General features: G+C 41.9%; 1 protein-coding gene across 1 annotated transcript in view; it reads left to right on the forward strand.

The window, feature by feature from the left end:
* The window catches only part of LOC132404092 (leucine-rich repeat-containing protein 74A), a 64360-nt gene extending 39300 nt beyond the window's left edge, over positions 1-25060 (forward strand). The window contains exons 7-14 of the mRNA XM_059988116.1: positions 502-583; positions 4052-4137; positions 9413-9607; positions 13567-13662; positions 14683-14826; positions 16502-16606; positions 17245-17330; positions 23450-25060. Of these exons, the coding sequence (XP_059844099.1) occupies positions 502-583; positions 4052-4137; positions 9413-9607; positions 13567-13662; positions 14683-14826; positions 16502-16606; positions 17245-17330; positions 23450-23987 (1332 nt within the window). The 3' untranslated portion in view covers positions 23988-25060. The remainder of the gene's footprint in view (positions 1-501; positions 584-4051; positions 4138-9412; positions 9608-13566; positions 13663-14682; positions 14827-16501; positions 16607-17244; positions 17331-23449) is intronic.
* Positions 25061-26972: the final 1912 nt, after the last annotated feature.

The following is a 26972-nucleotide window of genomic DNA, read 5'->3' on the forward strand; positions in this document are numbered from 1 at the left end:
TCTATCAGGATACTGACTCACCAGCAGTTGGACCTTCCAGATACAGGTGTATTTTTACTACAATCAATTGAAACACCTTGACTATACATGGTGATCTCCATTTAACTAATTATGTGACTTCTAACACCAATTGGCTGCACTAGTGATGAATTGGTGTGTCGTACTAAAGGGGGTGAGTACTTATGCAATTAATTATTTTGTGTTTTATATTTGTAATTAATTTGGATCACTTTGTAGATATCTGTCTTCACTTTGACATGAAAGACTCATTTTCTGTTGATCAGTGTAAAAAAACCTAAATTAAATCCACTGTGATTCATTGTTGTAAAACAATAAAACATGAAAACTTCCGGGGGGGGGGGGGGGGACTGAATACTTTTTATAGGCACTGTATGTCAACAGTATTAAAACCTGATCTGATTCACATTCAGCTACTTTATAAGTTTGATGATAGTTTCAAAAATGTATTTTAAGTTATTTTGCTTAAATTTGCACCTGTAGATTAATTTCAGAATTTTGGAGCTGGATCTTAGCTACAATGAGTTTGGAAATAAAGGAGCAGAATTCTTGGGACACATGTTAGGTGAGCATTAACTTTACAGCTTTCATTTTGTGACTTAGCTTGCTCCTTCTTGAGTTCAAGAGCCATGAGGTAATGTTGTAGTTCTATAAAACTCAAGTTAAACCACACTGGCATTTGGAGTATTGTGAGCAGTTACAGACTCGTTAGCAAAGAAAGGATGTTCTAGCATCAGAGAGGGTCCAGAGGAAGTTTACAGTATGAGAGGAATCCCAGAAATGAAAAATTCATACACAAGGAGCGTTTGCTGGCTCTGGGCCTGTACTTACTGAAGAATGAGGTGGGGGACATCTCATTGAAACCTATAGAATATTGAGAAGCCTAGAGAGCGTATGTTTCCAATAGTGGAAACTATTGTTAGGACCACAGGGCACAACCTCAGAATGCAAGGATGTCCTTTTAGAACAGAGATAAAGAAAATTTCCTTCACCAGAAGAGGGTGGATCTGTGGAATTCATTGCCATAGATGGACATGGAAGCCAAGTCATTGGGCATATTTAAAAGGGATGTTGATGGGTTCTTGATTAATAAGGAGCTCAAAGGTTATAGGGAGAAGGCAGGTGAATGGGGTTGATTAGGATAATAAATCAGCCATGGTCAAATGGCAGAGCAGACTCGAAAGGCCTAACTCTGGTCCTATATCTTATGGTAACACTTGGAGTATTGTGTTCGGTTCATGTCACTTCATTATTGGAAGGAACTTAAGAGAGGATGCAGAAAAGATTTATCAGGATGCGGCCTGGATTAATGAGCTTGTTTTATGAGGATATGTTAGGTGAGCTCAGGCTTTTCTCTTTGCAGAGAAGGAGCATGAGAGTGGATTTGATCAAGGTTGAATAAGATAAATAGAACCATATATAGAGTGGACAGCCAGAGACTATCTCCCAGGGCTGAAATGGCTAATATGAGGGGGTATAATTTTAATATGACTGGAGGGAAGTATGGGGAGGATGCCAGAAGTAGTTTTTTCACAAACAGAGTAGTGGCTGTGTGGAACATGCTGCCGGGGTGGTGGCAGAAGCAGGTATATTAGGAACATTTAAGAAACTCCTAGTTAGGGACGTGGATGCATTGAGAGCTATAGGGGAGGGAAGAGTTAGATTGATCTTGAAATAGGTTAAGATGTTGGCATAACATTGTGAGCCAAATGGCCTGTACTATTGAATGTTCAATGCAATACAGACTTCTTTGCTGTAGATAAGAGTGTGAGGACAATATACACCTGTTTCACTCATCCAGTAGTCTAGGAGAGATCAACTAATCCCCTCTACACCCCATCCTCCTATTCCTCAGCCCTGAATTTCTTGCCTTTAGTCTGTGATAACTCATTCTAGCGTGGAATCATCCTTACATCAAGCAGCATCACAATTTTGTAATTTTCAAAATTATCCCTCCTCAATTTTTTGAACTTGAGTGGATACAAACCATATTCAAATTTTTCCATTGCTCTGTAGTAATACAATATATGGTCTAGGGGCTCCTGTGAGTTTCAGTGGGAAATGGGAACTGGGGTCCTGTGAGTTTCAGTGGGGAATGGGAACTGGGGTCCCGGTGAGTTTCAGTGGGGAATGGGAACTGGGGTCCCGGTGAGTTTCAGTGGGGAATGGGAACTGGGGTCCTGGTGAGTTTCAGTGGGGAATGGGAACTGGGGTCCCGGTGAGTTTCAATGGGGAATGGGAACTGGGGTCCCGGTGAGTTTCAATGGGGAATGGGAACTGGGGTCCTGGTGAGTTTCAGTGGGGAATAGGAACTGGGGTCCCGGTGAGTTTCAATGGGGAATAGGAACTGGGGTCCCGGTGAGTTTCAATGGGGAATGGGAACTGGGGTCCCGGTGAGTTTCAATGGGGAATAGGAACTGGGGTCCCGGTGAGTTTCAATGGGGAATGGGAACTGGGGTCCTGGTGAGTTTCAATGGGGAATGGGAACTGGGGTCCCGGTGAGTTTCAATGGGGAATGGGAACTGGGGTCCCGGTGAGTTTCAATGGGGAATGGGAACTGGGGTCCCGGTGAGTTTCAATGGGGAATGGGAACTGGGGTCCCGGTGAGTTTCAATGGGGAATGGGAACTGGGGTCCCGGTGAGTTTCAATGGGGAATAGGAACTGGGGTCCCGGTGAGTTTCAATGGGGAATGGGAACCTGGGTCCCGGTGAGTTTCAGTGGGGAATGGGAACTGGGGTCCCGGTGAGTTTCAATGGGGAATGGGAACTGGGGTCCTGGTGAGTTTCAGTGGGGAATAGGAACTGAGGTCCCGGTGAGTTTCCAGGGAGATTGGAAGTTTGGGTCCCAGTGAGTTTCAAGGGAGTGTGGGAATTGGGGTTCCCAGGGAGTTTGAAGGAAGATTGGGAACTGGGGTCTCAGTGAGTTTCAAGGGAGGGTAGTAACTGGGACTCCTGTCAGTTTGAGATGAGCACAGAAACTGGGGCTGCAGCGAACCATGCACCAAACCAGGGGGATTTCAAATAATCAAACAGCAGATGATCAGACTTTTACTGGCATATCTTATGGAAGGAGCTAAAACCATGTATAATGTTCCAGGTGTGTATCACTACGTCTCCATAAAAAGATAGCAAGACCTTTTTGCTCCTGGACTCTCAAACTCTTGCAATGAAAGCTAATACTCCATTTTTCTTCTTATATACCTGGCGCTGAGTTGCAGTCTCCATTGAGGTTGTGGCTCAGACTTAGCTTGTATTTTTTTTTAAAGTCATGGGGCTTGTTTTGGGGACAGGGAGGTAAGGTAGGGGTTCAGGACAGGATTTTCTGGATGGGGATGAGGGGGAATTAGAAGACAGGCTGGAATCTAAGCCTCTGGTTCGCATTCGAAAGCAAGTGGAAAGGGCCAGCAGACCAGCAAGGACGTTTGGGGTCCTGTCATCAGTGAAACTAGAGTTTGAGGCCTTGTTTTCAGGGTCCAAACATCAGCGAGTCCAGAGTTCAAGGCCTGGAATTTGGGTCCTCGTCCAGAATCCCCATTAGTCATTATATATGAGTCCTGCTGTTACCGAAGATCAAAGCCTGAAAGTCAACTGATAGTCCAGATCAAAGCCCAAAGATCAGTTGAAAGTTCAGATCAAAGTCCAAGGGTCAATCAGAAGTCCAGATGTTGAGGTCCAATCACCAAGTCTGCAAATGTCTGGATCTGCTGGGGAAGTTGGGGCCCAGTGTCTGTGAATCCATGAGATCGCTGGAGGCTGAAGACAGCCGTTAGAGCATGTGCGTCAGTGGGTGGGAGGGAGGAACAGGGCTATTTTCACTGTTGTTGCTTTGTTACCCAATATGTTCTGTTTTGTTACACTCTGTGTTGTTCTCCCAAGCATCCTGGGCACTTTACAACGGTGCTGAAATGTGTGGTGACACTTTTGGGCTGCACCTAGCACATACTTGCCAAACAAACCATTTCACTGCATGCTTCCATGCACATGTGATAAATAAATTTGAATCTCAATTCCTTTTATTTCTTTTCATTTGAAGCAAACAATGAAAGTTTGGAAAGATTGAACCTGAGTTGGAACCAAATCCAAACACAGGGGGCCGTGGCGATAAGTGCAGGATTACGGGTAAGGACAGAAATTCCTTCCCTCGATACAGCTCATTTTGTTGTTTGACTCTATCTGAATGGGTGTCCATGGTATTTGACAATAATAATTAGATTTGTGCAGTTCTTGAGCATTCAAAGGTGGCTGTTGAGACCAAGATGTGAGCGACACAAAAAGTGCATGGAAATTACCCTGGATCTGGTAGAGAAGCCACTGCTATAGATTTCCCTCTTTAAAATGATGTGAACTGCAGGAAGAAACCTGTGTTTTTTAGTGGAAAAGCCCGTGCACTGGAGCAGTTCCGCTCTCTCGACCTCGGAAGTCCGGGTTCAGTGGGACAAGTAGTCGTCACAACTGGGCTCTTCCTTGGTTACAGTGGATGACCATGACTTTTTCTGTGCCTTGTCATGTCCTTCGCTCTCCCCAAAATGTTGCAGACTTACCTTTCTGGCTGCTGGATATCACTGTCGATCTGATGCACCCAGTCCGACAGAGCTGACTTTGCATGTTAGGACAGGCATGTTCCAAGATGTTTATCTAACAATTTAAACACAATTATTGTATCTGCCTCCACTGCCACCCCTCACAAGTTGCTCCAGGCACCCTCTGCTCTCCGTGTATATAATCTTGCCCCACGCATCCCTTTTAAATAATCCTCCTCTCACCTAAAATGCATGTCCTCACATAATTGACATTTCTATCCTTGGAAAGAAAGATTCCGACTAACTTAACTTGGAAGGCAGAGAGCCTTGACATTTTACAAGCTGTCTAAGAAATTCACTCTGCTGATTCTGAACAAAAAGTACCAAAAGGGAAAGATTTCAGGGTGCGATTAATGGACAGCTTTTTAATAGCCTACTATATTCTCAATGAGCTGAATGGTCTCCTTCTGTGCTATTCCCTTCATTCGAGGTAAAGTGATATCTTCAAATCTTCATTCATCTTGGTTGCTGTCCCTGCATGCTTCAAATCAGCCACCATCGTCCCTGTACCAAAGATCTTCTGCACCTTCAGAACTAAATAACTATGGCGCGGTGGGACTGGTGCTAGTCACCAGGAAAAGTGCTTTGAACGGCACATAACAAAAACTCCACTCCTGCCACTTACCAACAGAACCGCTCATGCACCTGGTCCGAACACACCTAGAAAACAAGGACACTTGTGTCAGAGAGCAGTTTCTGGATTTTAGTTCAGCATTTCAGCATTCAACACTACTCTCCCACAGACCTTGTTGAATAAACTATTTCTCGGTCTAAATACCCCACTGTGCAACTTGTGTTGGACTTCCTAACCAGCAGGCCTCAGGCAGTCAGGATGCACTCTCACCCACCCCCCCCCCCCCCGATCATTCCTCATCACGGGTGCCCCACAGGGCTGTGTGCTCTGCTCATTGCTATACACACTGCTCACACTCTGTATGCCTAAACACTGGAGTAATCACATCGTCAAGTTTGGCAATGACACGATAGCAGTGGGGCTCGTCACCAACAATAGGACAGCCTACAGAGAGGAGGTGGAAGAGCTCGAGGCCTGGTGCCAGACAAATACCTCTTCTTCTATGTTAACAAGACAAAGGAGATGGTTATTGACTTCACTCACAGCCCTTTTTACATTGGTGGCACAGCAGTGGAAATTTTCAGGAGTTTCAAACTCCTCAAGATTCAAGATTCAAAAACTTTACTGTCATTCCAACCATACATCAGCTCTGCAGGGCAGAATGAGACAGCGTTTCCCAGGAGCAGTGCAATCATAGCATAACAAACTCAACAATAAATAGTAAACACAACAGTAAATAGTAAAACACAACAGCCATATGTCAGTTAAAATCAAGTTATAAGTGTCCAGTGCGAGTTAAAAGTGTCCAAAGCAGAGTCAGGTAGTGCAGCTATTTAGCCGTCTGACTGCCTGTGGGATGAAGCTGTTTAGTAGCCTTGTGGTTTTAGTTTTGATGCTCCTGGAATGTTTGCCTGATGGCAGAAGAACAGTTTATGGAGAGGGTGTGAGGGGTCTTTAATGGTGTACCATGTCTTCTGGAGGCATCGACTCTGAAAGAGGTCTTGGACAGAAGGTAGGGAGGCCCCAATAACCTTCTCTGCTCCCCTAACCACCCTCTGCAAGGCTTTGTTGTCGGCAGCACTGCAGCTGGAGTACCAGGTTGTGATGTAAAGGTCAGCACACTCTCAACCACGCCTCTGTAGAATGTAGTTAAGATGTTAGTGGGAAGTGATGCTTGTTTAAGTTTCCTCAGAAAGTGTAATCTTTGCTGGGCCCATTTCACAATCCCAGTAGTGTTCCTGGACCAGGTGAGATTGTCTAAGATCTGCACCCCAAGGAACTTGATGTTTTCCACTCTCTCCACTGTGGAGCCGCTGATGCTGAGGGGGCTGAGCAGTGGGAGTGAGTGCACATCTCACACAACTTCTCATGGTCCCAGAGCACATCCTACACAATCAGGAAAGCTAACCAACACCTTTACTTTCGAGGAGGTTGAAGAGAGCTGGACTATGTACTGTATCTCTACACTTTTGTCATTCTACAGGTGTGCAGTGGAGAGCTGATCACTGCATGATATGGAAAATGCACTGGAGTGGACAGGAAGGATCTAAAATTAGGCAGTCAAAACTGCCCAATGCATCACCTATGTGCTATCAAGGAATATATATAGAAAGGTGCTGGTTTAAGATGGCACTACCCTAATGTGCAGACAACAGCTTACTGCAATTCAACAGGCAAGAAAGTCAACTTAGAACATTACTAATAACACCTTTTCTGAAGTAAATTGTGGTAAACTATCACCGCAAACAATGAAGAAGCAAGTGGAGGCAAAGCTGATTCAAAGGATGGGCCGTGCCGGTGCATCGCAAAGCCGAGGGGTAACGGGTTCAAGACAGGGTCGCAGACGGAGTTGGTATTGCTGTTACATTGTGATGAGTTGATGTGGAAGAGTTTCGATGGCCATCCACCTAACCTGGGTGTGAGGTTGGATCGTTTCAAGCCCCAAGCGTGTTGCTGTGCCAGGGTCCGGGTCCTAGAGTGAGGCGTGAGCTGGTGCTTGGGTAATTTAAACACCGCTCCAGATTGACTGGAAGCACCAAGGCTGTGAACTGCTCTGGTGGCTGTTGTCTCTGAAAGTTTCACCGTGTTTTTGGCCTGCTAATATGATGAACTGAGATCAAGGCTCGGACCTGCTTCGACTGCTCTAGGGAGCGGATCTAAGGACCAATCTGGTTCAGAATGCTGTCATTTGTTTTGATTGTTTGCATGATATGTGTGTGTGTTTCCCTCTTTCTCAGCGCAGTGGTTATGGTCTTTCCTTTTTAAATTGGGTTCTTTGGGTTTCTTGCTTTGTGGCTGCCTGCAAGCGAACAAATCTCAACGTGCATAATTTATATATTCTTTGATAATAAATGTACTTTGAATCTTTGAAAAGGGCCAATAACATTATGAAGGATCCCACCCATCCTGCTCATGCACAGTTTGTCCCACTCCCATCAGGGAGGAGGCTACAAAGCATCCACGCCAGGACCACCCAACTGAAAATCAGTTACTTTCCCCAAGCAGGAGGGCTAATCAACACTCCCACCCCCACTACTTTATCATTTCCTGTCAGTTACTTTATGTATGGACACAGCTGTGCCTAGTGGTTATTATTGTGTTCTTGATCTTATTGGGTATTTTTTGTGCTGCATCAGAGCAACATTTTGTTCATCTTTTTCACTTGTGCCCTGGAAATGAGAAGGACCAGTAAACCAGTGCTTTTACAGGCTTGCTCAGTGGCACAGCAAGTCGGGGTGCTGCCTGTCAGTGCTGGTGACCAGAGTTCAACCCTGGCCTCAGGTGCAGTCTGGCTGGAACTGGCCCCTTCTCCCTGTGAGTGTGTGGGATTCCTCCACGTGCCCTGGTTCCTCTGCTTCCAAAAGAAGCATAGGTTGGTGGGTCAGTGGGGTGCTGTAAATTGCTCTGAGTGGTAGAATCTGAGGGATGTGGGGAGAATAATAACATGGGATTAGTGTTGATGGGTGCTTGAAGGTCAATGTGGACTGAAGGGTCTGCTTATGTGCTGTGAGACTCTGTAAGAACTAGTTACAATTGGAATTGGAATTGGAATTAGTTTATTATTACCACATGTACCAAGGTACAGTGAAAAGCTTGTCTTGCATACAGATCAAATCATTACACAGTGCATTGGGTAGAACAAGGTAAAACAATAACAGAGTGCAGAATAAAGTGTGACAGTTACAGAGAAAGTGCAGTGCAAGTAAACAAGAAGGTGCAAGATCATCAAAGGTTTCAAAGGTACATTTAATGTCAGAGAAATGTATACAAGATACATCCTGATGAGGCCAAACTTCGTTTGGAGGAACAACATCTCATGTATCATCTGGGTAGTCTCCAGCCCCTTGGTATGAACATCGAATTCTCCAACTTCTGGTAATTCCCTCCCTCTCTCTTCCCCATCCCACCTCTACTCTGTCTCCTCTTCTAGCTGCCTATCACCTCTCATGACTCTGCCTTCTTCTACTACCCATAGTGCTTTCCCCTTAGATTCCTTCTTCACCTCTCCTGCCTATCCCCTTCCTGCTTCCTCTCCCCCACCCCTTGATCTTTCCTCTGATTGGTTTTCCACCCTCTCCCCACCTTCTTTATAGGGCCCCTGCCCTCTCCTTCTTTAGTCCTGACGAAGGGTTTCGACCCGAAATGTTGACTGCTTCTTTCAACGGATGCTGCCCGACCTGCTGAGTTCATCCAGCTTTTTTGTACGTCTTGATTTGACCACAGCATCTGCAGTGCACTTTGTGAGATACATCCTGAAATGCTTTTACTTCACAACCATCCACAAAAACAGAAGAGTACCCCAAAGAATGAATGACAGTTCAATGTTAGAACCACAAAGTGACCCCAGCTCTCCCCCTCCCACGCGTATGCGGCAGCAAACAACAATCCCCCCTCCCGCCACCGGCAAAAAAAGGCATGACCGTTCTGGTTTCCTCCCACATTCCAAAAACATACAACTAGGGTTAGTGAGTTGTGAGCATGCTATGTTGGCACCAGAAGTGTGGTGGGACTTGTGTGCTGCCTCCAGCACGATCCTCGGGCTGCTTGGCTTGTGGATGCAAAATGACAAATTTCACTGTATGTTTTGATGTTTCAATGTACATGTGATCAATAAAACCTATATTTATTTTTATCAATGGAGTTCCAAGTCAGCACAGTAATTGTCATGTGTTTATTATCATTATCTGACCAAATTCTGTCTGCCATTTCAACACAGTTTCAGCATGTCTTCTGTCTTTAGATCAATATCACCCTGAAAGTCCTTGATCTTTCCTGTAATGGGTTTGGAAATGAAGGTGCGTTGGCCATAGGAGAGACTCTGAAGTACAACAACACCCTCCTGGAGCTCAACCTCAGCACCAACCACATCAACAACGAAGGGGTTTCCAATCTGTGCAAAGGACTGGATGTCAATGACAATGTGAAGTTTTTGTATGTATGTGTCACCTTGAGTAATGCTCATTGCCAGTCCAAGAAACAATGACATTCATCACATAACTCCTTTAACATTGGTAGTTTGAAGGGAAATCATCGGTAGTGTAGTGGTTAGCGGTGATCCCCAATCTGGGGTCAATTCCTGCTGCTATCTGTCAGGAGTTCGTACACTTTCCCCATGGCTGCTTGGGTTTCCCCTGGGTGAGGAGTTTCCTCCCACATTCCGAAGACTAACAGGTTAGGATTTGTAAGTTGTGAACAAATGATGTTGGCGCCAGAAGTAAAAACACTTGTGAGCTGCCCCCACCACCCCCTCAGACTGCACTGGTCATTGACACATTTCAGAGTTTGCTTTGAGGTTTTGATGTGCATATGACAAACAAAGAAAGTACTTAAGCTAATCTTTAAAAAACAAACATAAACTCTGAACAGAACTCTGAAGCTGTACCTCCAAAACCTTGGACAAAAAGGTAGGATTTATAGAGTACCTTAAAGGAGAAATGATGGGAAAGAAAAAAAAATAGACGACAGACCAGTACAGCACAAGAACAGGCTTTTCAGCCCATAATGTCTGTGCTGACTAACATACCAAGCTAAACTGAATCCACCTTCCTTCCATTCCCTTCTTGTTCATGTGTCTGTCTAAATTCTTCTTAAAAGTTATCATCTTCCTCTGGCATTACCTACTACACTCTTCGTTAAAAAAAACTTGCCTTGTAAGACTCCTTTTAACTTTCCCCCTCTCTGCATTAAACCTATGCCTTCCATTATTTGATATTTCCACCTTGGGAACTGACTCTCCACCCTATCTTTGTCTCTCATCATTCTATAAACTTCTCTCATGTTGCCCTCTCAGAGAAAAACCATCCAAGTTTGTCCAACCTCTCCTTATAGCAGAGGCTCCCAACCTGGGGTCCTTGGGGCCCCTTGCTTAATGGTATTAGTCCATAGCATTAAAAAAAAGGGTTGTGAACCCCTGCCTTATAGCTAATACTCTCCAAGACAGGCAGCATCCTAGTGAAGCTCTTCTGCACCCTTTTCAAAGCCTCTACATCCTTCCTAAAATGGGGAGATAGAACTGAAAGGATAGAAGGAAACCTGTAAAACCTGAGGTAATCGAGTCAATCCATTTACCCATATTATTTGTGCAAGCATTATTTTACATTGTTCACAACCTTCTGAAGAATGAGGTCTAAGATGAGGGTCACAATCTCAGAATGAGAGGTTGGCAATTTAGGACAAAGATGAGGGGAAATTTCTTCATTTCAGATTTAAATTTATTTATCACATGCAGTGAAATGTGTCATTTGCATTAATAACCAATACACGTAAGGATGTGCTGGCAGCAGCCCACAATTGCCACCATACATCCTGATGCCAACATAAAATGTCTGCAGTGTTCAGTGTAAGAAGCAGCAACAAAAAAACACTCAGCAAAACAAGCCCCTTTCCCAGCCTTCAACCATCTCATAGAACTTAGGACATAAAACATAATAGCACAGTACAGGCCCTTTGGCCCATGATGTTGCGGACTTCCCATCGTGGAGCAGCTGTAAGAGGTTCAGTCATTGTTCATTCACAACAAGAGCAGCCAGAGGGAAGGATTAGATTGATCTTAGAGGTTAAAAGGTCAGCACAACATTGTGCGCAGAAGTTCAGGAGTATTCTATAAGATTGTTGGTGGCCTGTCTAAGTGGGAGGCTGAGAAAAGGGCTTGTTGTTTTGTTTTATTATTGCTGTTGCTTATGTCTTTTTTCACTGAACACTGTGGGCATGCTATGTTGGTGCCAGATTGTGTGGTGACACTTGCAAGCTGACCCCAGCACATCCATGGGTGAAATAGAGACCATAGGTTTAAGGAGAAAGATGAAATATTTAAGGTGAACCTGAGGGGAAATTTCTTCTCTCAGAAGGTGGTGCAAATGTCAAATAAGCTGCCAGCAGAAGTGATTGGATGCAGATTCAATTGTAATTAATAGAAGCTTGGATAGGAAGGGTTTGGAAGGATAGGGTCTGGGTGCATGTAGGTAGGACGAGGCAGGTCAGGATGGCATGGACCAGATGAATCAAGGGGGCTGTTTCTGTGCTGTTAGCTCTATCATGACTATGATAAGATTCTGAACATTAAGAGAATCTTGGGATTTGGTGTTAAGGAAGTAAAATGGTGCCACAATAGATCAGCCATGTTCTTGATGAATGGTGGAGTGAGCACAAAGGACCACATAGTCCTCTTCTGATCCTAATTCTTCTCTTTTTATGTAGACATTGGTCTTCAACAGTGCCTTAAGTCAAGAGAAAGGTTAGTGATAATGTTGAGATATAAGAGATGACATATGCTGGAATCTAGAGCAAGAAATCTTAAAGATTAGCTTTGTTACATGCCCATTGAAACATACAATGAAATGTGTCATGTGTCAATGATCAATACAGTCTGAGGTTATGCTGGGGGCAGCCCTCAACTATCACTATGCTTCTGGCGCCAATATAACATGCCTACAACTCAGTAATCCTAATCCGTATGTCTTTGGTGTATGGGAGGAAATCAGAATGCCCAGAGGAAACCCACATAGTCATGGGAAGAACATACTACTCCTTACAGACAGTGGCAGGAATAGAATCATGATCTTCCAGTCGATGGTGCTGTAAAGTGTTACACTAACTGCTATGCTCCATGGAACTCAGTAGTTTGAGCATCTGTGGAGGGAAAGGAATTGTTGACATTGTGGGTTGAGACCATGCTTCAGGACTGAGAGTGAATGGGGGAGATGGCCGGTATAAAGAGTTGGGGGGGGAGGGAGAGAAGGGAGGAGGCTACTGGTGAATGGCAGAGTGAAAGAGTTGTGGGTGTGTAAGGGATGTTGAAGGACTATGTGCAGATCAAGTCAGGTAGGATAGGATCAATCCGGGGGGGGGGGGGGGCATGGGAGAGAGATGTAGTAGATGGAAGCAGACAGAAATAAAAAGAAAATGGAATAAGAAATCAGAAGCAGTTTTAGTATCACTAATAAATGTGAAATTTGTTATTTTGCAATAGCAGTGCAATACATAAAAAGCTACATAAATATATAAACATACAATATATATATATACACACACATATATACATACAAACAAGTGCAAAAAGAGAACAAGGCATCTCTCTTTTCAGAGAGGAGTAATAATATTGAACTTTTTCAGTGTTTTTTAAAGTAAATTTTAAACCTACCCTTTGACTGCCTTATTTGGTATTGTTGGAGGAAATATTATTTTGGAGACACACAATTTGCATATTTTGGCCTTTATTTCTCTTATAGCCAGGAGGGCATTGTTGCTTAAGTGGAAGGATTCCACTCTGCCTACTCATGCTCATTGGTTACATGATGTAATGTCTTGCTTAAATTTAGAGAAGATTCACTGTTCAATTTCTGAACCTAGACAAGATTTTTTAACATTGTGGGGACCTTTTTTGAATTACTTACAAAATCTTTGATTTGCTATTAAGCACAGATGTTGGCTAATAATATGTTTTACTATATGTTAAGGATTTTTTCCTTTTTTTTTAACCAGACTGCTGTTTTTTGTTTCTGGTAGTGGGTTTAGTTTTTTTTTGTGTAATAAAATTACTTCTTTTCAATTTTACATTTAAATTCAATCTATATGGATATGGGGTAATTACACCACATCTGTGATTTCAATATATTGTAATTGATGTATAATACATATCTTATATATTATATATCTTACTGTACCCTGTATTCTTTTATGTAAGAAATTAATGAAAAAATATTGAAAAAGAAAAGAATTCCCTTCACTAGGAAGTTTAGGTCAATGGAAGAATAGGGGGGGATAGGTTTCTACTAGGCAAAGGAATTGGAATAGATTAATCTTGATCCATTCCTGCTCCTGATTCTGATGGTCTCATATTGTCCAAAAGGGCCATTATCATTTAGACTCCCTTCTGACTCTCCTTTACTGTTACAGCTGAATAACAACCCTATAACTGTGGAAGGTGCCCTTCGTCTTTTGGAGGTCATGCAAAAGAATGACAAGACAAACCTGGAAACAATCAGCATTCAAGTGAGTCTCACTCTTTATTTAGAACATAGAACAGTACAGTACAGTGCAGGCCCTTCAGCCCACGATGTTGTGCCAACCATTTAACCTCCTCTAAGATCAATCTAATACTTCCTTCCCACATATGTCTCTATTTGTCTTTCATCCACGTGCCTATCTAAGAGTCTTTTAAATGTCCATTAGGACCATTTCTCTCTATGCTTTGTCTATTAAAGTGTCTAAATATATTTTAAACACAGACTGTATCTGATTCCATTAACTCCTCTAGCAGCACGTCACAGATATCAACCGCTCTTTGTGTCAAAACACATATCACTCAGATCTCCAGTATGGAGGGAAAATCACCAACCGATCATGAGGCTGGATCAATTATATCTATTGTAGGGACAGCAACAGGCCATTCATACCATCCATCTGTACTAACACAGTGGCATAACTAAGACAGTCACTGTTTGAAGAACCAGAGATGCAAGCCTGATCTGACTTCGGGCATTGCCTGTATGGAGTTTGCATATTCTCCCTGTGGATTTTCCCCAGAGCCTCCATTTTCAACATAGGACATAGAACATAGAACTTGGGCTTAGGTGATGTCACTGAACTTGAGTTTAGCATTAGTGATCAAGGATGATTTTTCCCTCCAATCGTGCCCCAAGGGCACTGAACACAGTTCTGCTCGTAAGCAAGGATATCCAGAGGCAGCAGAAATAGTATATAGGAACCATGCTTGTCACTGTGCATAACAGAAAAACTTGGGCAGAATCTGGTGGAGAGGAATAGAGATACTACCAGATCAGTGACCTTGGAACATCATCTGAGAAATGGAGTGAATTATTCCCAGTAGTAGAAATCTGAAGGAAAAATGCTGGCAGAATGCTTGTACATTCCAGAAGTGTTCCCTTTAAAGATGAAAAATTAGCTTTACTTGTCACATATACATTGAAGAATTCAGTGAAATGCATTGTTTACATCAATAACCAACACAGTATGCCAACTCTTGCCTAACATACTTTTTTTCCTTTGCAGAATGTACTGGTGAATGAAAAGTTCATGGAACTGCGAAAGGGAATTACTGATAATCATCCACAGTTTCAGATTGAAATTAGAGGGGTTGGTGGCTTTGTGTCAGGGGGGAGAATCCACAGACTTGATCCAATGAAAGTGATCCAGGTAAGAAAACCCACAAACATAAAGCATTATGAACATGGTTAATTCAGTGTAATGGAGTTTAGAGAAACTTGCATGTAGTGTCTTTAATATTCTCACCTTATCTGTGACCTGGCACTGTTACAATGAGGCCCAATGTAAACTTGAGGAACACCACCTCATTTCTCATCTGGGCATATAACAACTTTCAGGATTTCATTTCAAATTCAACTTCAGGTAACTATTTTTTCTTTATTTTGTATAGAACTGGTGGGTTGTACTGTAGCTCATCAATCTTGATATTGGCAGTTCTTTTCTCTCTCCGTATTATGGTCTCATCCCCCCTGGGCATTTTCTATAGCACTGCATTTCACGGCCTTTGTGTTACAACTGCCCACAATTTAAGGCTTTTATTTCTGTCTGTTCTAACTGCCCTTTTTTACAGCTTTTGCATTCTTTTTTTCCATGTTTGTTTTCTCAGATAACCATCAACAACTTATCCCCAGGACAATCCTGGCATCATCCTCTCAGACATATCTCCTCTGTCCAAGCCATATTACACCCTCTCCAGAACCTAAAACAAATTTGTTTTCATTTTTCTTGCTCTAACAAAGTCTTTGTCCTGAAATACTGTTTCTCCCTCCACAATTAGTCTGACCTGTTGACCTTTTCTAGCATTATCTACTTATATCTCATATTCTCAGAATGCTTCACAGCTAATAAGTTACCACTGAAGTATACTCATATTACTTGGTAGGCAAATATGTCAGCCAACATCTGAATAACCAACTTTGCTTAGTCATTTATACAATAGCTTATGAAAATGGCAACTCAAGTGGGGGTGGCATGGCATGGTAGCATAACACATTAACAGCACCAGTGATCTGGGTTCCATTCCTGTCACTGTAAGGAGTTTGTACATTCTCCTCGTGACTGTGTGAGTTTCAGGTGCTCTGTCTTCCTCCCACTTCCCAAAGACATAGGTAGGTTAATTGGGCAACACAGGTCTGTTACTGTGCAGTATCTCGAAATTCTCTAAAAATAAAGTGGATAGAGCAGTAAAGAAAGCCTATATCATGCTTGCACATATCAGTTGGGGTATTATTATTGATGTCAGGAGGTCACATTGCAGCTATACAAAACTTTGGTTAGGCCAAACTCAGAATATTGTGTGCAATTCTGGTCATCACACTACAGGTCCTGGAGACTTTGGAGAGGGTGCAAAAGTATACTAGGATGTTGCCTGGATGAGAGAGTATCTGCTCTAAGGACAAGTTCAGGAATAGTTATTAGCCTACAACAATCAGGCTCCTTGAGTGGTGTGGATAACATTACTCTCCACAACTCTGTGCTGATTCTACAACCCACAGACTCACTTTCAAGGACTCTACAATTCATGTTCTCAGTATTATTCTATTTTTATTTGCACTATTTGTCTTCCTTTGCAGATTGGTTGCTTGTCAGACTTTATTTATGTATAGTTTTTCATAAATCCTATTGTATTCCTTTCATTTCTTGTAAATACCTGCAGGAAAATAGATCTCAAAGTAGTATATGGTGACATATATGTACTATGATAATAAATTTACTTTGACTTTGATATTACACCATGAGTGCTAATACTTTAACAAATATACTTACACAGGATAGAGCAATAAATTAAGTTGTCCCTGACTGTTGTGTGATTGTTTTCTGGCAGAATTATCTTGACAAACGCAAACTTCGCCTCTCGGATTTCTTCCGGAACATGGACAAAGCAGGAAATATGAGCGTGCCTGTGTCTGACTTCCGAAGAGCTTTACAGGTTGGGAGCTGGTGGTGGTGGTGTTGGTGGTGGTGGTGGTGTTGGTGGTGGTGGGGGGGGATGTCTTTGCATAAAGATGCTGCTGAAATTGTACGTATCGGAGAACTGTAACGATGGGAATTTCACTATCTGTCCGAGTGGGAGGGGGATGGCATGAATAAGTCTGTCTCAAAGTATGTCATGCCATTCACCAACCATCATTAAACCCTCCACTTCCTCATCTCCCTTACTGAAATTTCAAGTTTATTTGTCATTTGTACATTGAAACATATAGTGAAATGCGTCACTTTCACCAACAACCAACACACTTGTGGGTGTGCTGTGGCAGCCAGCAAGTGTTGCCACACATTTCAGTGCCAACTAGCATGCTCACAATGCTTGGCAGAACAACACTGAACACAACAAGCAGCAAAACAAGTCCCATTCTTCCCTCCCAGCCATGCACATACACAGAACTTCAACCACAGATCTCCAGCAGACTCCAAGGTTTTGTTAGATTATGGACTGGAAGGGCAGGCACTACTGCTATAATCCTCACCAAGAATGTAAATGTTAGCAGGACTGCTTGTCTTGTAATAAACTGAAAAGTCTGAATTCCATTGAGCCTTACTGCTTGTTTCTGGAACTTCTCCCACCAGCAATTCAACATTCCGTTGGACCTCATCCAGGTTGAGGAACTTATCAACAAGCTTGATAAGGAAAACACAGGAGCAATTGACTACAGGTAGGAAGTTGAACAATGAAGTATTAACCATGTGGAGAATGTTTTCTCTTCTACCTCGGAATTCAGAGTGACTCCCCCAGAGGGATTTTATAGCACATGACTATTACATCGAAATAGCTTTTCTACCTTTTTCTCAAAATACCCTGTTTTTAATTCATTTCTGACCTGTTGTAAGACAGAGTCATAGAGTACTGCAACACAGAAACAGACCCTTTGGCTCAGTTAGTCCGCACCAAACTGTTATTTAGCCTGGTCCCATCGACCTGCACCCAGACCATGGTCCTCCATACACCACCCCCCATCCATGTACTTATCCAAATCTCTCTTAAATGGTGCAATCAAACTCACTTCTGCTGGCAGCTTGTCCCACACTCTGAGTGAAGTAATCCTTAAATATACCACCTTTCACCCTTAACCTTTGACCTCTAGTTCTGGCCTGACCCAATCTTAGTGGAAAACCTGCTTGTATTTACCCTATCTATACCCCTCATTATTTTGTATACCTCTATCAAATCTCCCTTCATTCTCCGACACACCAGGGAATAAAATCCTAACATATTCAGTCTACCCTATAATTCAGGTCCTCAAGTCCTGGTAACATACTTATAAATTTTCTCTGTACTCATTCAGTCTTCTTTATATTGTATGGTGCCAACATAGCATGCCCACAATGTTCAGAAGAACAACATGGAACACAACAAGAAGTGACCTTACTAGTTTTGAGTTTCTAATGCTATCTCTTACTTTTTCCGCATCATGTACCCTGTATTTACCAATGTATTGTATATATACAGTATTTTATATTTCCACAGAATAAGCATTCTTTATTTGAAATTTATTAAGTATAAATACGGATTTGTAAGGAAACCACTTTTAGAAATATGGTTAAGTCTTAAAAAATTCAAGAGATCAAGCATAGGCCATCAAGTTCAAGTTCAATTGTTATTCAACCATCTATGAATACAGCCAAATAAATTAGTGCTTCTCTGGGGCTGAGGTACAAAACACAGTACCAACAGTCATACACCACACAAAGCACATATAAGATATCATGTCCTTTGATCCAACAGGTCCATGCCAACCAAGATTCCCATCTAAGGTAGTCCAATTTCCCCATGTTTGGCCTATATCCCTCAAAACCTTATCTATCCATGTACCTATCCATGTGCATTTTAGATATTGTCATCATTTTAGTATCAACATTTATGGTCAATCCCAGGTTGTCCTTGATTTTATACCTCCATCCCTAATAGTTACAGGCCATATGGTGAAGATTGGGATTTCAGCCTAGCTATGACAGAAAGAAGTGCAAGACCCATTGAAAGCAGAAAAATGCAGATGCTAGAAATATAAAATAAAAACTTAAATTACTGGAAATACTCAGATGGGCAGGCAGAATCTGTGGAGAGAGAATTAGACAATACATTTTAACCAATTACATTTCATCAAGATTGAAGGAATGGCATGTTGTTTAGAACGTAATTTGTTGGCTGGGCACAATATATATTTCTTAGGGAATACATAGGAAAAGCAAAACAACCTATAATTATGCCAAAGATTAAGTTTCTTATTTAGTTCAACAAGAAAATACTGATGGAAAATTACTGACTGACTGATGAAAGGCAGCATGCTAAACATCTGCAGATGCTGGAAATCCAGGGCAAATGTTTTGAGTAACACAGTAGGTCAGGCAGCATCAGTTTCTTGAGCATTTTGTGTGTGCTACTGATCATCTTTTCCACGTCCCTTTCTGGTTGTGATGCTGCTTTCAATGAACCATGCACTGAATTCCCATGTTCCTGTTCCATTACACTCCCAAGTGCCCTACCATTTGTAGTATAGCTCCCATGTTCACCTGTATCTCCACACACTTATCTACAAACCCCATTTCCAGAAAAGCAGGGATATTTTCCAAAATGCAAAAAAACAAAAATCTGTCTTATGTTAACTCATGTGATCCCTTATTTAACTGACAAAAGTACAAAGAAAAGATTTTCGATAGTTTTACTGACCAACTTAATTGTATTTTATAAATATACACAAATTTAGAATTTGATGGCTGCAACACACTCAACAAAAGTTGGGACAGAGTTAAAACAAGATTGAAAAGTGCACAGAATGTTCAAGTAACACCAGTTTGGAAGACTCCATGTTAAGCAGGCTAATTGGTAGCAAGTGAGGCATCATGACTGGGTATAAAAGTAGCGTTCATCAAAGGCGCAGTCGTTGCAAGCAAGGATGGGTCGTGGCTCACCCCTTTGTGCCAAAATTCGTGAGAGAATTGTTAGTCAGTTCAAAAGGAACATTTCCCAACGCAAGATTGCAGAGAATTTAGGTCTTTCAACATCTACAGTACATAATATTGTGAAAAGATTCAGAGAATTCAGAGACATCTCAGTGCATAAAGGGCAAAGTTGGAAACCACTGTTGAATGCATGTGATCTTCGAGCCCTCAGGCGGCACTGCCTAAGAAACCGTCATGCTACTGTGACAATTATAGCCACCTGGGCTCGGGAGTACTTTGGAAAACCATTGTCACTGAACACAGTCCATCGCTGCATCCAGAAATGCAACTGGAAACTGTATAACGTAAGGAGGAAGCCATACATCAACTCTATGCAGAAACGCTGGTGAGTTCTCTGGGCCCGAGCTCATCTCAGATGGACTGAAAGACTGTGGAACCATGTGCTGTGGTCAGATGAGTCCACATTTCAGCTAGTTTTCGGAAAAAACGAGCGTCGAATTCTCCGTGCCAAAAATGAAAACGACCATCCTGATTGTTACCAGCGAAAGGTGCAAAAGCCAGCATCTGTGATGGTATGGGGGTACATCAGTGCCCACGGCATGGGTGAGTTGCATGTATGTGAAGGTACCATTGACTCTGAGGTGTATATTAGGATTTTAGAGACATATGTTGCCATCGAGGCAACGTCTCTTCCCGGGACGTCCATGCTTATTTCAGCAGGGCAATGCCAGACCACATTCTGCACGGGCTACAACAGCATAGCTTTGTAGACACAGAGTGCGTGTGCTTGACTGGCCTCTGTCCCAACTTTTGTTGAGCGTGTTGCAGCAATCAAATTCTAAATTTGTGTATATTTACAAAATACAATTAAGTTGGTGAGTAAAATTATTGAAAATCTTTTCTTTGTACTTTTGTCAGTTAAATAAAGGTTCACGTGAATTAACATATCACAGATTTTTGTTTTTATTGCATTTTGGAAAATATCCCAACTTTTCTGGAAATGGGGTTTGTATATTGAAATCAATTTGCTACTTCTCAGCTCACATCTCTAACTGCTCTAGATGTTCTCCTTAGATCTTTCCTTTCTTCTTCCCTGCATCTTAATTTAGTATTCCTCCAACATTCCCCATTATGATGAAAGACCATTGATGTGAAATGTTAACTAACTCCAACATCACAGACGCTGCCAGACCTTCTGAGCATTTCCAATGACTTACTTATGGTTGCGTAGTGGTTAGTGCAACAATTTGCAGAGCCAGCTGTAAGATCAGGATTCAATTCCCAGAATTCTCATGTGGGATTCGTCTGGATGCTCTGGTTTTCTCCCACATTCCAAAGGGTCACAAGTTAGTTAGTAAGTTGTGGGCATGGAAGAAAGATGACACTTGTGAGCTGCCCCCTGCACAATCGACAGACTGTGTTGGTCATTGACACAAACAACACATTTTATTGTATGTTTAAATGTGCATCTGACAAAAAAAATAAAGTTAATCTATTAGTTTGGGGAAATTTCTGCTCAAACGATATTGGTTGTTGTACATGCATTCTGACAAATTCAGGTGAATGTTGGCAACAGTATTCTGACAACTTTGGGTGCACAGAGGGTGGTGAGATTGAGATTTTTAAAAAAGGAAACTGATTTACATTATCTTCACCGTAAAATGCTTCTTATTTCTTTTCAAACTAGCTTCAGTCTGCCTCAAGAAGCATAGCTTTTGTTAAGTCAGGACTTAAGTGCCAGAGATAAAGCCAACTAGTGCAAAAAAATGGAGAGAAGATGAGGTTAACAACAAAATGTATGTTATGTTAAAATTCTTACAACTAGCTACGGTATTTTACTTTACTATTAAAAATAAATATTAAATTATTTTTTGCATATTCTTTCAGAGATTTGAAGATAAGACAATTTATTCACAATCTTAGATACTCAATGGCTATATATTCCATGGCAGTAGTGTTGTCTGTAGTTTCTCAAAAGTACGAGCACACAATTATCCATCCCTGAAATACCTTGTTGAAATTATACTGTATAAACTTCTTCCATTCTATGTGAAGAAAAATAAAACTCTCAGAGAGAGATGACACACTCACACTGGTAATTATTAGCTAGAGAATTTTTCATAATGCATTGTGGTCTGGGTGAAGGGGCAGACAACACATAACTCAAATACAAAACAAACTTATAGTGATTTTGGAGGCTTATACTATAATGGTAACCCATTAGGTAGATATAACATGGTAACAGCACAGGTGGATGAAAGTTGGCCCAATATGAGCCTACTGACTCTCCACCAGAGCAACTACTTCTACTGGCTGATGGAATCTGGAATTAGAGGGGAAAAATGCTTCCACTAAAGTATCCAAAATTAAATAATAATAATAATAATGATAATAAGTACTTTATTGATCCCGAGTGGGAAATTCTTTCATTACAGTAGCATTTAAAAACTCACTTAGCTAATACTAATGTACCATATAATATTTACAATAATATTGTACCAGTGTGAAATAATAATGTACAAAATGATAGACCAGACAATTGTGTATTCTCCTGTCACACAGAGATGAACTGTTGTATATGCTGATTGCATTTGGTAGGAAAGATTTTCTGTAATAATCCCTGTGACAGGGGAGCTGAATGAGTCTGTTCAAAAGGGTGTTCCGCTGCTTATTCGGATCATGGAGAGGATGTGCCCGATTGTCCATAATCATCTGTTATTATTAAAAAGTTCACACCTCCTCTAAGGTCTTGAAAGAGTCAAATTAACATGGCTGGTAAATTGCTGAGTACAACCTTCGATGTTGCTGACTTTATCCCAGCATGAAAATAGATAATACCAGAAGGCATAGTTTTAAGGTGATTGGAGGAAAGATATGGGAGGGTGGTGTGAGAGGAAGTTTTTTAAAAATGGTGAGTGTGTAGAACATGCTGCTGGAGGTGGTGGTGGAGGCAGATACATTAAGGATATTTAAGAGACTCTTAGATAGGCACATGAATGAAACAAAAATGGAGGGCTATGTGGCAGGGAGAGTAGAATAGGTTAAAAAGAGCAAACTGGCACTCTTGTTCCTCTGTTTCTGGGAGACAATGTCACATGAAACGAAAGTAAGACAATCTGCCCCAGCAATCTTCCACAATATTCCCAGATGCTTTTTGATGCAGAGTCTGGTGAGAGAATTACCATTTGACCTCAGAGGCTGGAGCTTTGCCTGCCTAATACTTTCAAACATGAAGGGTAATAAGACAAGTTCAGAAACTCAGCTCTTGAACTCCCACATTTGCTCTCCAGAGCCATTTTATTTGGATTTTCTGCGTCACCAGGAATTAACTGCTAATCTCCAAGACTTTATTGTGGGCAATTCACAGAAGAAATATCACAGGGATATTCTGCTTTGAAGAAGAATTTCTTCTAATTACTTGGCAGCATTTGAGAAGGGAAGTTTGACAAAGTAAGGTATAATTCAGGCAGATAATCCAAAGTCTATTCATTTTCTAATTGGTAAATGGAAGGTAGGTATCTGACTTGTGTTGGAAGCATGGGGGGGGGGGGGTGGTGAAGCACTTCAAACTCGAAGATGAGACCTCTGGACTGGTTCATCTGTAGTATTTGAGGTCATTTTTCCATTGTTGGTGATTTAATCTACTGTGTTTGATGTTGACCTTTCTAATGCTGAAGGGCTGTCATGGTGTTCTTCAGTCTGTATGTTCCTTCACTAGATTATAGACTCACCTTTTCCACCCACAGTCAATTTTTAAATGTTAGCTGCTTTAAACTGTTTAAAAAAATAATTCCTCTTCTTTTGGCTTTGTTTTCCTTACTTCTTTTTTAACCTCTTTGACCCTCTCCCATCTACCCAACTCTGAGCTGAGCAGGAATCTGGTTAACACCAGGAAGCAGATGATTCAGGAGCACAGGGAGCAACTCCGCAGGGAAGACAGCAGGCAGAGGAAGGAGAAACAGAAGGTGCAGCGGGTGCTGATGACGTTCAGAAATGTAATAAAGGCTGTCACCCCCCATGGCTCTACTGTCATTTCATCGAGTCAGGTTAAGCTGCCAGACATCCAACCACTCAAAACCTCGAGCTCCCAGCATTCAAGCTCCACACCGTTAAGTTCATGGCACCATGTGGTGGGCTCAAATAGCAGTCGGCACTCAATGCCAACTCTGAACAGTGTTCAGGTACACCAGCAGTTCAGCCATTCTAGGAAAAATCCATTTGTTTCCACTGCCAGGGTGGGATCTTCTCCTGCAACGCACTCAACTTTCCAGCCCAAATCACGTGTGCATTCTCTGTCATGTCCAAGTATGATCTCCAATATAGAGAGAATTCCTGCAGCTGGGTCTAGCCCAGCTACTTCCTTTCACATCATACAAGCAGCACCGCTGAGGGAGATAAAGACTAAAAGATAGTGATGGTGAAACCTGTCGGATAGGAATCCATCCTAAATTGTCTGACTTCAGTGAGATCAGATCTCACAGCAGTGTATGATGCATCATTTATTAATCAAATTGCATTTTCAGACAGAATCAGGCATCACCCATCAAGTTGCTCTGCCTTTCAATCACGGCTAATTTTTTCAACCCCATTCTCCCACTTTCTTCTCCTAACTTTGACTCCCTTACGATTCAAGAACCTCTTCCACCTATCTCTTCCCAGCTTCTTACTTATCCCCATCCCTGCCCACCAACTTCCCTCCTCACCTGGATTACCTATCAACCTTTGGCTTTTACTCTTTCCCCTTTCCCCACCTTCTTCTGGTTTGTGGCCCCTTCCTTTCCAGTCCTGATGATGTAGCCCAAAATGTTGACTTTTTATTCCCAATTAATGCTACCTGACCAGCTGAGTTCCTCCAGCATTTTGTATGTGTTACTCTTGAAATCCAGCATCTGCCGAAACTTTTGTGTTTAAGAACCTATTTGTCTCTGCCTTAATTACACATGACTTGACCTCCACAGCCCTCTTTGGCAACAAATTCCAAGGATTCACCACCCTCTAGCTGAAAAGCAACTTCTTCATCAGTTTTAAAAGTACATCCCTTTATTCTAAGGCTGTGCCCTCAAATCCTAGACTCTCATGTCCATTCTATTGAGGCATTTCATACCAAATAAATTTCAATGAGATCCCTTACTCCTTTCCAATTCTTCTGAACTCCATCAAGTAGAGTCAGAGTCATTAGTCATTCCTTATACAGTATGTTAGGGCTTGCATTTGTAGAATTAGTCCTGCGAACCTCTTTGGGACCCTCTTCAGGCTCACATCCTTCCTTACAAATAGGGGACAAAATTATGCACATTATTCAGATTCATTTATTACATATACATTTGAAACATACAGTGAAATGCACCATTTGCATTAACCAACCTAGGGATGTGCTGGGGGCAGTTTGCAAGTGTCACCACACATTCAGGTGCCAACATAGCATGCCCAGAGTGCTCAGCAGAACAACAAAGAACACAACAAGCAACACACAACAGCAAAACAAGCCCTTTCCTCCCTCCCACCCTCCCAACAGTCCTCCAACCCCTAGGACAAACCACCTAACCTCCAGTAGACACAGACCCTACAGCTGAATGCATCTATGCTGCATTGCTCAGCAAGCTAGTCCTATCCGCTCACAGCCCGCCAAAACTCTCCTGTTCATGTACCTGTCTTCATAGCTTTTAAAAGTTGATGATGGGCCCACCACAATCACAATTTCTGGCAGCTCATTTCAAGTACGCACCATCTTTTGCATGAAGAAGCTGTCCCCAAATGTCCCTTTTAAACCTGTCACCTTTGATCTTAAAATCATGGGCATGGCAGTGTCTGTGATCAGTGATTGGGTCTCACAAACAAGAGAAAATCTGTAGATGCTAGAAGTCTGAGCAACACACACAAAATGCTGAGTTCATCTGAAGTTTTGTGACTGATTGTGGTTCGATTCTCAGCGCTGTCTCTAGAGTTTGAATATTCTCTCCATAACAATGTGGGTTTCCTCTGGTAGGTTTGGTTTCATCCCACATTCCAAACGTGTATGGTTAGTGTTTGTGTTAGTGAGTTGTGTGCATTCAATGTTAGTGTCAGAAGTGTGGCGACACATATGGGTTCTCCCCATCACAATCCTGTGGTCATTGACACAAACTGGCACATTTCACTGTATGTTTCAATGTACATATGACAAATATTCCTAATCTATCTCTGCTCTTTTGTTATTAGCACCCCCTTCCTGTGTAAAAGACTATGGGCTTTCACCCAGTCCATGTCCCTCATGATCTTATGTACCTCTATCAGTTCACCCCTCAACCTTGTATGGTCCAGGGAATAAAGTCCTAGTCAACAAACCTTTCCATGTAAATCAGGTCTCCAAGTCCAGATAACACCTTGGTAAATCTTTTCTGCACTTGTTCTAGTGAGAATTTATGTGAATTAATATTATTGTAATGAATTCATGAATAAAACCAAAAGTGAGTCCAGGATAGGTGTAAACAGCAATGGGAGAATTATTACTGGCATTGCTTGTCCATAATTTTTGAACAATGTATTGCACTGTACTGCTGTTGCAAAACAAATTCCATCATGTATATCAGTGATAATAAAACTGATTCCAATTTTAGAAAAAAAAGACAATAGATACAATTTATAATTGGTTAACCTAGCACTGAGAGTAGAGGTTTGTAAAGTACCCAGCATGAAGATGGGACATTGTCTTATGACCTTCAGTGGAAAAGTGAAGAAAACTGATGTCAGGTCAAAGTGGGTTGGGACAATCAAAATGGAAGCTCAGGGTTGCACACTTTCAATGGAGAGAAAAGGTTTTACTATTATTGTGATATGAAACCATATGTGTTTGAGTGTTCTTTGGAAAATAAATGTTCCAGTAGGCTGTTATCTTCAATAAACTGCTTAAATTTCTTCTTGTACTCTTCCCTGGTTTACAGCTCTTGCTCAACATGCCATTGCTTCATCTTCCCTGCTATACACATGCTAGTTTTCATTCAGAGTAAGGTAGTGGTACAATAGGTGGTACAAGGGACAGCACAGTAGTGAAGCAGTTGGTGTAACACTATTATAGCACCAGAGACAAGGGTTTAAATCCCGCAAGTCTCCCTGTGTCCATGTGGGTTTTCTCTGGGTGTTGCAGTTTCCTCTCAAATTCCAATGGCATAAGGTTAGTTGGTTAATTGGTCACATGGCTGTAATTGAGTGGCATGTGGTCATTGGGCAAGAGGGGCCAATTACTATGTTGTACCTTGAGAATAAAATAGACAAATAATCCAAGCTCTGCAGTGAAAATCCAGAGATGTGAATTTTGGCAGCTGTATTAGAATTTGCATAATTGGAATATTTAAAGGAATAAACAGAAGGCTGACCAATGAAGGGTCTTGGCCTGAAAGGTCAACTATTTATTCCTCTCC

This window comes from Hypanus sabinus, chromosome 2, assembly GCF_030144855.1.
Source record: "Hypanus sabinus isolate sHypSab1 chromosome 2, sHypSab1.hap1, whole genome shotgun sequence".
Classification (NCBI taxonomy): Eukaryota; Metazoa; Chordata; class Chondrichthyes; order Myliobatiformes; family Dasyatidae; genus Hypanus; species Hypanus sabinus.